This window comes from Aotus nancymaae, unplaced genomic scaffold (genome assembly GCF_030222135.1).
Source record: "Aotus nancymaae isolate 86718 unplaced genomic scaffold, 86718_ANA_hifiasm-v0.15.2.pri h1tg000019l, whole genome shotgun sequence".
Lineage (NCBI taxonomy): Eukaryota > Metazoa > Chordata > Mammalia > Primates > Aotidae > Aotus > Aotus nancymaae.
In genome coordinates, this window is record NW_026988431.1 from 49,354,482 (window position 1) to 49,367,952 (window position 13,471).

The window sequence follows — 13,471 nt, forward strand, 5'->3', positions numbered from 1 at the left end:
GAGGTCAGTATTCCTAAAGACCAGTAGAGGACTCAAAATTCAGGTTTAGAAAGCATTTGGCTTTTCTAACTGACCTTCCTGTGCCCTTGCAGGTTGCAGAAAGGCTGATGACAATCGCCTATGAAAGTGGTGTTAACCTCTTTGATACTGCCGAAGTCTATGCTGCTGGAAAGTAAGTCAGTACCTGTTTGTGTCACTCAAGTGGCATCTGTAGCACCAAAAGAATCAACCCAGACCATTTCCAGCATGTTGGTAAAAAGGCTCTGTCCTTCTCCCACATGTTGGTGGCTCTGCTTTGCTCTGCCCTCTACCACCATCACTAGAGTTGGGGATATTGACCATCCCTGGCCCTCTCTGCTCACCCAAACCTTCCTGCTTCTTTTGGTCCCTGTATGAAGAATGGGCTGGAGGGGGATATGACCAGGAAGCAATTGCCATGTCTATGTTAGGGGCAGCAGAGCTTGGTGTCAGAGTGGTGGCAGCAGAGAAATATTAGTTGAATACATGAGTGACCAAATGAATGAACAGATTCCAAAATGGTTGCCCAATGGTTAGTCTCATTATTTCATAATCATATCTCATAGTTCCTCAGATGCTGACAAACTAGAACATCCTCCTTGCAGGGAAGCAGGAACTGCTTTTCCTGTTTACCTGCCTGTCCCTACACTAGCATTACAGGAAGATCAGACGTCAAAGTCAACATCCTCTAAGATGGCAAAGAATCTATTATCTTTTATAATAGGAGATCTCAAAGCTCATTCTGAGGACAGCAAGGGCTGCAGAGAGTCCTCACTTCTTTTGTGAAAGGAGTCACATCCAACTGCAACCCTCCTTTGAACCTAAGGCAGATTTGGAGCCCTAAGACAGGGCTTGTTAAATCAGAACACATGGGAAATGTGTCCTCCCGCCAGGCCTCAAGGTTCATGCTGTCCAAGTCCCAGCATAACCAGTACATTTCAGAATAGATCTGGGGCTCCTACTGGGAACATGGATGTCTAGCTCTCAGAACCAAGAACACTAAATAGCTGCCTAGCTGTTTGAACAGCTCTGCAATTTTCTAACAGGACTGTGAAGTATAATCACCTGCAGGCCTAATTCACCTCCTTCCAGGTGAGAATTACAATCAAATTACTGGACTTGCTGAATCAGGATGATCAGTGGATGGTCCTGTGCATTTCACTTGTGTGAGTTTCCTCCTTTTCAAGACCAGGTCTATGTTTTAAGGTCCATCAAGGAGGTTTAGAGCTCACATTCCTGATGCATTCTGTTGAATCCAAGGAGACAAAGTAAAGGTTATAGGTCCTTGCTCCTTTCTGCCTTCTACTCCTTTCCATTGTTTTCTTCTTGTGGAATCCTGCTTAGTACCAAACGGCGCTAAGGTAGAAAAAGGGAGAAGTAAGTAGCAAGTCTGTTAAGAGTCCTGTTTGTATTACTCCTGTGAGGATAATAGTTCTGATTAATTATTGATTGTCAGTCTATAATTGAGATAGGTTTTCACTGTGAAATGCAAGGTTGCAAAAGGTAACAGAGAGACAGGGAGAAACAAAAGCAACACCAATGCAAGACTTAATGCCTGTTTCTTTGGGGCGTACTCCACAGCTAACCCGCATCGTGGCTTATTACAAGCTATACACTCTAATAAAGACAGAACTTTCAGTTAAGACCCGTAATGATTAGCTAGACCCCCATCCACAACATCCTGATGGACCGGGTGCTAATTCCATTTATCTCCCATTCACTAAGCCTCTGAGAGCCCCGTTGCTTCTAACAATGTTGGTCTTACTGGGAGGGACATAGAACATCTGTCTCCTCAATCTTGGGTCCCAGCCTGGGTCGCGGGAAGAGGAGAGGACAGTGGATGCCTTCAGTATGCCTCTGCAACCCAGCCTTAGGGGCAGGAAGAACACTTCGTTATGTCGCCTTCTATTTTGCTCCTATGACAAAGTTTGTCACTGGAACCTAGGACGTTCTCTATGGGAGTGTTCTCTATGTGGGACATCTAAACCCACATATCGGTTCTCAGTTTATACCCAGGAGCCAATATTTTCTATCTAAACAATGTGAAGTCTCATTGTCCTCCCTGGTCACAACTGAATTCCTTCATAGCAATTAGAAGGAAAACTTTGACTCCCTTTGGATGCTGCCAAGCAGGACGTTTATTTATGGGATCAGTAGTTCACAAACACCAAACTGCCAAATGACTGCTGCTGCTTGCTTGGTATCAGGACTGCAGGCGGTCCCTGCCAGCGTGTCAGGATTTGGCAGGTGCTTCTGGAATGCTCCGGAGCAGATTCTGCAGGCACAAGCAGAAACAGCGGAAACTGTGCTACCAGCCGAGAGCGGCTTCTATTTTCGGGATATGTAGGCACTGAGAGTTCAAACAAGGAATGGTTCTTGTGTTCTGGATTGACTCTTGCTTCTCCAGGATACTGCATCCTAAGACATTATCTGTTTCCCCCTCCAGGGCTGAAGTGATTCTGGGGAGCATCATCAAGAAGAAAGGCTGGAGGTATTGCATTTGCCATAATTATTGTCTTTTAAAAAGGTATTATTTTACACCAGAGAAGGAAAAAAAAACTATATGACACCTGACCAAAAGGCTGTCAAAAAATCAACTGTTGGTAAAGAAATGATTTATAGAGGCTTGAAAATAAATGCCAGCAAGTTCACTTCTGGTGCTTCAAAAATTATTGACTAGTCATTGATCACAATGAATTACCAAATGAAGGAGGGGATGTTCATGAAATATTTGTGCATAAAAAAGTGACAATTTCATGGCTTCTGACTGCCATTTGTGCTAACCTGTTGAAGGAAGTAACCTGACGGGAAGCTGATTATCCCCATACACACATGCATTTATGTTTCCTGTTTATTTTATTAACTCTGGATGCAAAGAAATGATGAAACAAGACGTCTCTTGGATAAACACCCCAAAGCTTTCTTATCTGAACACATTTAGTCAGCATCCCTCCTGTATGCCCAGGAACCCTGTTATCTGGGTACTCAGAAAAGTGCTTCATCTGCTATCCTTGAGAAACACATGGGGCTGTGCTTACACGTCCCTTTCCATCACCTTCTGTAGCCAAAGACAGTGTTGTAATAAGGGAAGCTGTAACATCTATGGGTGATGGGGAGGTAATACCTCCCCATTTCACTATAAACTTCAACTACAACAGCCACTACTTCCCCAGCATGAGGACAGAATTAAGCAAAGCGCAGCAAAGATTACTGGACAAGTTTGGGTCCTCCTCTGTCCTAGCATGATATTTGCTGATTACCAAATAAATTACAGTATAACTGTATGAGTGAAGACAACTGTGCAAAGTGCTGTGTACTCATGCGTCAACACTTAGCATGTATTTTCTAAATTTATTCTAGGGAAAATGGACATTCTCAAAGAGTTCAAGAGTGGTTTTATTACGCTTTTGCACACATAATTTAAACTCCCTCTAGAAAGGGAAACTAAGAAGGTGAAACATACCTGCATGTATTTTTAGGGCTGCTTACTCCTTACTCTGAGATAAACTTTTGGTAGGAATAGAGAGCCCTGTGGAAATGGGAAACCAAGCATTTATAGAAATATGAACAAATAAACTTTGGTGACCTACTTTCTCCCTCTCCCTTCTCCTCCTCCCCCACCCCAGGGAACTGTAACAATGTTAATAGAAAACTATATTCCACCTTATAGATGGAAAAATATTCGTGTTCCCACTCAGCCCTTCACCTTGCCTGACTTGCCTGAGTTACTTTCCCACTCACAGCATTGGTTCACCCATAACTGCCTAAATAGGGGCTGCATCCATTCTCTACAGTTGCTGCAACAAAGGACAAAAAACTGGGTAACTTAAAATAACAGAAATTTATTCTTTCATGTTTCTGAAGGCCAGAAGTCCAAATGAAGGTTGGACTTCAAGGTTGTCAGGGCCACGCTCCCTCTGACGCCCTGGGTAAAGTTTTTCCTTGCTTCCTCTTAGCTTCCGGTGGTTGCCAGCCACCCTTGGCGTTCCTTGGCCTGCAGCTGCAGCACTTCAGCTCTCCTCACATGTGCTTGTGTGTCTTCTAATAAAGACACCAGTCATAATGGATTAAGGGCCTACTCTACCCACTAATTATATCTGCAATGATCCTGTTTCCAAATAAGCTCACATTCAGAGGTTCTGGGGGTTAGGACTTTAACATATCTCTTTGGGGTATACAATTCAATTATAACAGAAACCTTGGAGATAATTCCACTAATAATACAGTGAGGTCTGCAACAAGGTGTAGGCTGCCAGAGCACATCTAAGGAAGAAGGGGAAGCATCAGTGCAGTAGCTCTTTTCTTTCTCAACATCCAGAGAACATTGAATTATCACTCTTCATGGCTGCAGAACCTATTTTATATACCTTTTATAGATAATAGATTACCATGCATATTCCACAGACTTCTTGCAAATAAAAACTCAAGCTATCATTATGCCCCAAAACGTTTATATTGATTCACAGTTGCCCCCACAAGACTGGTGAAAAGATAAACCATATCATCATAGCTTTGAGCCTATAAAAGCTGTTTCAGTTAGCACACTTGACTTCTGGTCCTGGTGCTACCACTTGCTAGTTGTGTTATCCGGGAGAAGTTATTACACTTCTCTGATTCTCAGCTTACCCACCTGTAAAATGGACAGCATAACAGTTCATGAAGTGTCATGCTGACAGAGTGAGATAAGGTGTGCAGAAGTATTTTGAAGGCTGTGCTATATCATATCACTCTCTACCCACTCAGAAGAGTTGCTTTAATAGTCTCGGTGAGAGTCAGTGATAATTTGCCAGGCTGCTGTCTACTCTTGCTATTTGAACATTAATGTTAGTGTGCATACCCATATAGGCCAAATATTTTACAGGAAGCCTAACTTTGAAAACCTAAGTCTGTGGCAGTGTTTGTATAGAATGTGCAGCTTTGAATAATCAAAAGGACTACATTCATTTTTTACAACATTCCATCCAGCTTTTTGTTGAAGGTTGAAAGTGCTAAAGGAGCCTGGGCTCCCCTGTGGCAGATTGCTATTATAATAGGTATCATGATGTTGATGTATTAACCTGGAAAGTGCATCAGCCCTTTCAGGTTGTGTAATCTCCAGGTACATATATTTATCGACCTTCCATTACAGTGATTCAAATTACTTTTCAAGGGATTAACTTCAATAGGATGGCACTGCTAACATTTTCAACACATTTTTCTTGTTGCAACCAAGGTGTCAGAGTTGTCACCATCATTCCCCATTGGTTATCATTAATCATACCAGGTTTTTATAACCGAGAGCCCTGAGACACTGACTCTACAGATGATGGAATTACAAATGTCTTATTTCAAGCACTCCTGAAGATTGGCCTTAACCTTTGAATCTCAAATGATTTTTTTTCTAGATCAGTGTGATCAAATTACATACCAAGGGAAACAAAATTGCACTGAGATCTGTTTCCCAATTTTATTGCATACCTGTAGTTCTCAAGACATATTTCTTATTCCATGATCATAATGCTAGGATTGTATATCCTGCCCTTGGTTCTGCCTTTCAGAAGGTAATAAGTTTGCTGACGAGATTTGTACATTTCATTCCCTTAGCAGTAAAGTGGTAGAACCTTGAGCTGAGGATATTAGAACTGTTTCCCTAAAATGACATTTCCATTTAATAAGACACTCAAAGACATCTTTTTTCCTGTTTGTTCTAAATATTTACTATTATAATTCACTTCATCATTTAGATTTCTATATAGTCAATTCCTGCCTGTGAATGTGATGTTAGAAGGGATAATAACACGGAGCTGCAAGGGTTCATGTTCCTTGGCAGAGAGTGGAGTCCTCCTGGGAGGAGTTCACATGCAGTCAGCGTTAGGCCAGATGCTGAATACATGTTCATTGGTGTTTGCTCGTTTGACCTCCTAAAGTGATTCACCCCCTCGGTCCTTTCACTTCCTTTCCCATGCACCATTTCAGACCCTCCATGCTGGCCCACCACTCACCTTCGCTTTGCAACATTGGCCTGGGCTTTCTGTCAATTCCCAATCTGACTTGTTATCACTGCCCTCCACCTCCTCCAGCCCCTCTAGGCAAAGATCATTTCCCTGCAGCCTCTTCCTCTAGGATCCAACTTTGAGTCACCCCTCAGTAGCTTCCCTTTGTCTTTATTTCAGTGAGATGGATTAACAAATTTACTTCTTTACCAGTTTTTAAAATGTGAGGTACAGTAACAGATTCTTTCTGCTGCTTTTATAATAATATGACTCAGTACAATAACCTGCATTTATTTACTACTTCTCTGTGTTTGTCTATTTGATATACAGGAGGTCCAGTCTGGTCATAACAACCAAACTCTACTGGGGTGGAAAGTAAGTTATTTTTCCTACTAAGCAGGAAACAACTAGTAGTTCCTGCTTTTTTGCTGTTAGGCAGTTATGTTACATAAAATGAACTAAGATTAATTAGTTTAGAGAGAGGGTTTTTTTTTCTCTCTCACACTAAGGAAACAGCAATTAGCCTAAGATTTAATTTTAGCAAGGTACTCCTGAAGAAATTTAGTGCAAAGCATGTGGTCACTTGTTACTAAGTGATTAATGTAGTTTTTTCAAATACCAATCTCATACTTAGAATCATTTCCAAAATAGAGTTCAAATTTCAGGAAAGAAAAATAGACACAAAGCATCACAGAAGAAAAGCTACTCAAATCTGCCAAAACTCAGAGACTTCTACAGAATGCAAAGATAAAAATATCTTGTCTGGCTCCATGTCTAAGTCTCTGATCATTTCTGCAGAGAGCTGAAAGTGCTGATCAAAAGGACCACCTCATTGGAGAATAACATGGAGCCACCTATATCACTCGCTGTCAGGCCAAATGAAAGGGAAGCGCTTTCTGTTGTGGGATGCAGAGCAGATTTCACAGGATAAATTGGCTTCTTTTGGGCCTGCTAGCATTTGAACTGGTACTTACATTATTCAGCAGGCCTTAGAAGGCCGGCCTTTTTGACTAACATGTAAGGAGACAGCAATTCCATATACCAGAGCCGTCATTGGTACTGTGCTTTTCCATCTTTGAGACAGAAATCTCAAAAAAGAAAAATGCTGGACTTTTAACAAAAAGAAAAAACAAACGAAACCTTATTTACCTTCCTATAATTGATAGGGAATTTTTTTTAATTGGAGGCAGAGGCCAAGTCTTCTTTAGGAACCTCCTAATCGAAATGTATGTGTGTATATACACACTTGCAAACAATTTGTTGTTGCAAAATACTCTTTTGTTTTTGGTTTTGAACCTATTTATAATGATATGAAGACAGAAAGATGTAATTTAGATTTTTATTCCTGTAGTAATCTGTATAAAAATAAAGTATCATCACGCTATGAGAAATGTGGATTTCCGTCGTCCGTGTTTTGATTCACAGCGCCATTGCTTGGTGCTTTTGCAATGCTACAGAACCTTGCAGTAAATGATACACAGCCTGCAAGAACCATTATGTAGTAGAATATGTGGTAGGATACAGTATTATCTAATGTACTTATTAAATACTGAATAAGAATCCAGTCACAAACGTGAATGGAAAATATTATATTTAAAAAGAAGCTGCAGAGGTATTGACGTTGAAGAAACATGTTATCGATACTTTAAAACTCAAGTACCATATTTCTTTCTAATTAACCAGAGCTTGAGAATTGGGAAAGCAAAAGTGCTTATGATTAGCGGTCTGTCTTCTGGGGATTCTAATTTAATGAACATATATTTGCTTCATCACATTTTAAACAAAAATAGTTTTAAATTTTATTTTGGAAGTCAAAAGGCACTTCCAAATTTGCTTCGTTTCTCAGAAAAGCTAACAAAAAATTTCAGCAGCCTGGCAATCTTACAGTAAACCCACAAACCTATGTCAAGCCTTTTTATTTTCTTTAGCTTGTTTAAGAACAAGGTGAAAAGGTTGTACAGTGTCTCGAGTTAAATACGGACAGAGTGTGTGTGGCTGAGTTGCTGTTAACTGGAGCCTGGTACTGAGCATGTTAGTGGCACGGTGACAGTCGTGGATAATTAATCTTCTGAGGTCTCCAAAGAAAAGGGGTTCAGTGTGTTGCCCACCAGACTTCTCTCCTCAGCCTCCAGTGGTGCAGAATTTGATAAGAACAGGGTATAAAATTAGCAATTCAGACTAAGGATGATTATTCTTCTGCACCTTTAAAACAGATTTAGAGAAAAAAAGAAAGCATACTCTCACTCAAAGTTATTTGCTTCTTTTTCTTGGCAGAGCTGAAACAGAAAGAGGGCTGTCAAGAAAGCATATTATTGAAGGTGGGTACTTCTGCTTCAGTTTTATTTTTGGTTGTGGGCCCCTCATTCAAGAAAAATATCAACCAAACAAGTTCAGAATATATTGGAAGAGGAAAAAGTTCTATATGAAAAGTACCACAATCAACCAAGTTTCTTCTTGGGGTTAAATATGGGGAATGCAGAGATGTAGAGGGGAGAATGGGAACTCAAAAGGAAAAGGCAAAATTGTATAGAACTCTTCTCATTTTCAGTGATTACTAATATTAATAAAATATTCCCGTAAGACTTTTTAAAAGAGCTTTATTGAGATACAATGTACGTATCATAAAAGTTTACCATTTTAAAGTGTACTTTTCATTGGCTCTGGGTATAATTACGGAGTTGTATACCAAACACCGTAATCTAATGTGAAAACATTTTTATCACCCCTAAAATAAACTTTATACCCACTACAAGTTACTTGTTACTAAGTGATTAATGTAGATTTTTCAAATGCCAATCTCATACTTAGAATCATTTCCAAAATACAGTGAGGAGTCCGTCACCTCCTCACCCCTTCCCACAGCCCCAAGCAACCATAAATCTTCTTTTTATCTCTATAGATTTGACATTTCTGGACATTTCATGTAAATGAGATCCCATGATATATGATATTTTGTAACTGATTTCTTTCACTTAGCATAATGTTCATTCATGTTGGAGCACATGTCAGCTATTTTATTCCTTTCTTTGCCAAGTAGTATTCCACTATATGGAGAGACACATTTTGTTTATTTATTTATCAGTTAAAGTACATTTGGCTTGTTTTCACATTTTGGCTACTATGAATAATGCTGCTATGAACATTTGTGTGTGAATTTTTGTGTAGACGTATGTTAAGACTATTATGCTTTTTAGTTTTTATTTCATTTTGTTTTTATTTTTTAAAAATATGTCTATTTTTTATTTCAATAGCTTTTGGGGTACAATTGGTTTTTGGTTATATGATGAATTTTATAGCAGTGAACTCTGAGCCTTTAGTGCACTCATCACTGAGTAGTACACTATACTTTTTAGAAGGGTATGTACATATACATAGAAAAAAATTGTAGAAAATCATCACTAGGTAATTGATTCCTGGTGCATTACTTTTGCAAGGCACTCAAAATTTTGTATAATTTGGAAATAAACAGGAAATAAAACAGTCAACAAGAACCATTATGTAATAAAGTACTGCTACTCTACTTCATCTTCCCACAATCGTGAAGATTGTGAGAATTGTGAGTAATTTTTATTTCTTGCTTGTCTATATATTATAAAATTTTACACTTACACTTTTTGCAGTAAAGAAAAAGGCTAAAAGAGTTTATACTAGTTTGTGAAGTACAGATGTTCCCCAATTTATGATGGGATTACATCTCAATAAACCCATCTTAAATTGAGAATATCTTAAGCTGAAAATGCATTTAATGCACCTAACCTACTAAATATCATAGCTTAGCCTACCCTTCCTTAAATATGCTTAAAACACTTACATTGCCCTACAGTTGGGTAAAACCATCTAACATAAAGTCTATTTTATAATAAAGCCTATTTTGTAATAAATTAAATGTCACATGTATTAATAATTTATTGAATACTGTTCTGAAAGTGAAAAACATAATGTTGTATGGAAGCTCTATGTAGTTTCTACTGAATGCATATCACTTTCACACCGTCATAGAGTTGAAAAATCGTAAGTCAAACCATTATAAGTTGTGAACTATCTGTATTTTTTTTTAATCCAATAATTTTGTAACTTTAGATTTATGATTGATCATTGAAACAAATTATTTTCTTTTTTAAAAATAATTTTATTTATGAAATACTAACATCACCAAAAATGCAAAATGTGCTCTAATCTCACCACTTTAAAAATAAAAATAGATAAGGAAGCCAGGTTCTCCATTTGTTCATCCAATCTCATCCCATCCCACAGTTTGACAATCTGGTACATACCTTCTTCAACTTTTCTCTATGGTTGTACTGACTTATCTATCCATCCAAACACTTGCTTTTATATCCTATACACACACACATGCACAGACACACACAATAGAATCAGGTTACAAATATTAACCTAAACCTTGACTTTTTCTCAATTAAAACACACAGCTTATAGATTACTTTTAGTTTTTAACATTGCATAGAATTATACAAGTGACCATCCTTAGGTAAATGGGGTAGATTCCAGAATGGCATTGCTAAGTCAAAGAATTACACAAATGTTAACACAAAATTACTTTCTAAAAGGAGTATGCCATCCTGTTAGATGAGCTGGTCTAATTTATATATTTATTTATTAGTGAGTTTGAGCTTCTTTCAATAACTTTGTGCTTCTTTTTCTGGAAATTAACTCTTCATGTTGTCAGGCTATTTTTCTTCAGATTTGTTTGTCTTGCTCATAATTATTTGCAGGAGCTCTTTGTATATTAGTGATGTTCACTTTTTGTTTGGTTATAGATACTACAAATATTTTCTCCCAGACTGTCATTTCATTGTGAACTTCTTTCTCTCCATGAACTTAAGAGACAAGTTTTCATTTGAGTATTTGTATTCCAGCTTGGCAGCTGGAGATCTTTATTGACCTATTAACAGTACTACACTGAACTATCTTAGACTTGCAATAGGAAAAAAAATAGTTTCAGTATTCAATCACTGAATTTAAAATGGAGATTTCTGAAGCCAGATCTCAGAATGTATATATATATGCAATCAACAAAGAATGCATATATATATATATATTCTTGTATTTCTTTGTTGATTGCCAGTGTAAACCATATGTGTGTGTGTGTGTATAGTGTGTATACATAGATATATACCATAATAATTATATCACCCCATTGTTTCCAAAGTCTCTGTATGGGTTTGTTATATCTCACTAATTGATTTTTAAATATATTTTTAAGCATATGGGCTTTGAAATCAGACTTTTGTTCAAGTTCCAACTCTGTCATTTATGAGCTGGTGACTTTGTACAAGTTACTTAACCTACCTTGTCTCTGTCTCCTTAACTATAGACTATAAATATAAGAGTTACTATATAGGGATAGAAATTACACAATTCACATTAAGCACAGTGTCTGTCACATAATAAGCACTTAATACATGTTATTTTTGTCATCATCCTTGTCCTTATAAGTCCAACTGCTAGTCTTCATTTGTGGATAAAGATATTCTTTACTAAGTAGTGACATTTTGAAACAGCCACAATAAATGACAACCTTCTAGCCCTAAGAAAAGCTTCCAAATTCCTCACCCAAACAGCATCCCTTTCAGGCCTCATTGTCCCATTTGACATTGTAAAGCTGAAACTAACCTGCCTCTCAAAGCTGTTACTGCTCTAGCATTCCTGTTCCAATGTTTGCCCTCATAACTTGTGTTTTCTACCATGGAGTTCGTCAGTGACAAATAACTCAGGTCAGCTTACAGAACCATGCTGAATGAACAGGGCAGCTGTATAGTGCCTGAAAAGCTCTTGTTATTTTGTTCTTTCTTTCTTTTTAATCTAATTAATCAGAAAAGAGAGATTCAGAAAATGGTTCACACTGGCAATCAAAAACAAAGAAATACAAAATTGAAGAGAAAAGGAATAGAGAAGGCCTGCGACTATGCTTCTCACTGAATCTCCATTGCTTTGATATTTACCTGAGTGTGTACAGAATTTCAGAGTTCTCTCTTTCTCTTTTTTTCTTTTCTTTTTTTTGAGACAGAGTCTCACTCTGCCTATCAGGCTAGATTGCAGTGGCGCAATCTCTGCTCACTGCAACCTCTGCCTCCGATGTTCAAGTGATTCTCCTGCCTCAGCCTCCCAAGTAGCTGGGACTACAGGCATCTGCCACCACGTCCATCTAATTTTTTGGAATTTTCAGTAGAGATGGGGTTTCACCATGTTGGCCAGACTGGTCTCAAATTCCTGACTTCAGGTGATCTGCCTGCAAATAAGCATTTTTTCAAGCCTCATATGACATAATACAAATACCTTATATTCCCTCCACCTTTTAATAAGTCAGGAATTCTCTTGGGAACTAATCTCTCTGAATGGATAAACCAGTTCAGCTGAAATTCAAGCTGACCCAGATTCAAACTTTAACACAATATTTCAAACTTGAAATGGAAGAAGAATTGAGATAATTTGTTATTATGTTGTTGGTGGTGGTGTTATTTTACAGTCCATCGTTTCTGCGAAAGATAAAGCCTTGTGATTACAAGAGAATTAGCTCAAAGCATTTTCTAGGCAGGCTGAAATTAGGGAATTGAGTTTATTTTGCAGAAAAGCAAGGATATGAGATGAGACCCAAAATAAGGTTTAAAGAAGTTTACAAGTCATTACTTTTGGGTTTCATTGGTACTTGGTTCTGTGATGAAGGTGACCTCATTCAACATTGGAGATTTGTATACAAATTAAATTTGAGAATTACTATTAGAGGAAAAGACAGAAGTTCAAGTTGATATAGAGTGGAGGTCACTTCTGTGCTGGGTGGCCTTAGCCACCTGAATTAGTTTACAGAGTATAAAATGAGCATGATTTGTGCATAATGTAGGTTTGAAAGAATTCATATTGAAAGGCCTTTTTAATGAGCCCAAAGTTTTTGACTTAGATCTGTTTAGGTATAATGCTCTGCTTAGATTCACAAGAAGGAGGAAGAAATTTCACTAGCAGGTTGATTAGACTCATTTAGAATCCCAAAGTACCCTGAGGTTCTAAAATCCAATTTACTTCAGTCATTCCACAAACATTTGTTAAACCTCAATTGAGCCAATGTTAAAATTTAGCGGAACAGATTCCTTTGGTGCTGGCGGGGCATGGTGGCTTATGCCTGTAATCTCAACAATTTAGGAGGCTGAGATGGGAGTATTGCTTGAGGCCAGAAACTTGAGACCAGCCTGATTATTGTAGTAAGACCCTTGTCTCTAATGAAAAAATAATAAATAAATAAATTTAAATTAAGTAAAATTAATTTCTTTAGTGCTTAATGTAAAGGAAAAAAATAGTTTGGTAGATCACCAAGTAAGAATAAGTAAGTCACTTGTTTATTCAAACAGTCAAAAGCTGGGTCCAACTCCACATTTGCCTTTCAGGTAAACAGTTTTGTTATGCAATTCAAAACACAACCTCACTGTCATTGTTTTTGGAGTAGGAGAAGAAAATAATCTGAGAAAGCT

The 13,471-nt window shown here is 37.9% G+C and overlaps 1 protein-coding gene across 3 annotated transcripts in view; it reads left to right on the forward strand.

Moving 5' to 3' along the window:
- Positions 1-13,471, forward strand: part of KCNAB1 (potassium voltage-gated channel subfamily A regulatory beta subunit 1) — a 370,457-nt gene that overhangs the window by 299,796 nt on the left and 57,190 nt on the right. For all 3 annotated transcript variants that reach the window (XM_064378850.1, XM_012447348.3, XM_012447349.3), the window contains 4 exons: positions 93-172; positions 2,465-2,509; positions 6,321-6,365; positions 8,265-8,308. In XM_064378850.1, coding sequence (XP_064234920.1) covers positions 93-172; positions 2,465-2,509; positions 6,321-6,365; positions 8,265-8,308 — 214 coding nt within the window. The remainder of the gene's footprint in view (positions 1-92; positions 173-2,464; positions 2,510-6,320; positions 6,366-8,264; positions 8,309-13,471) is intronic.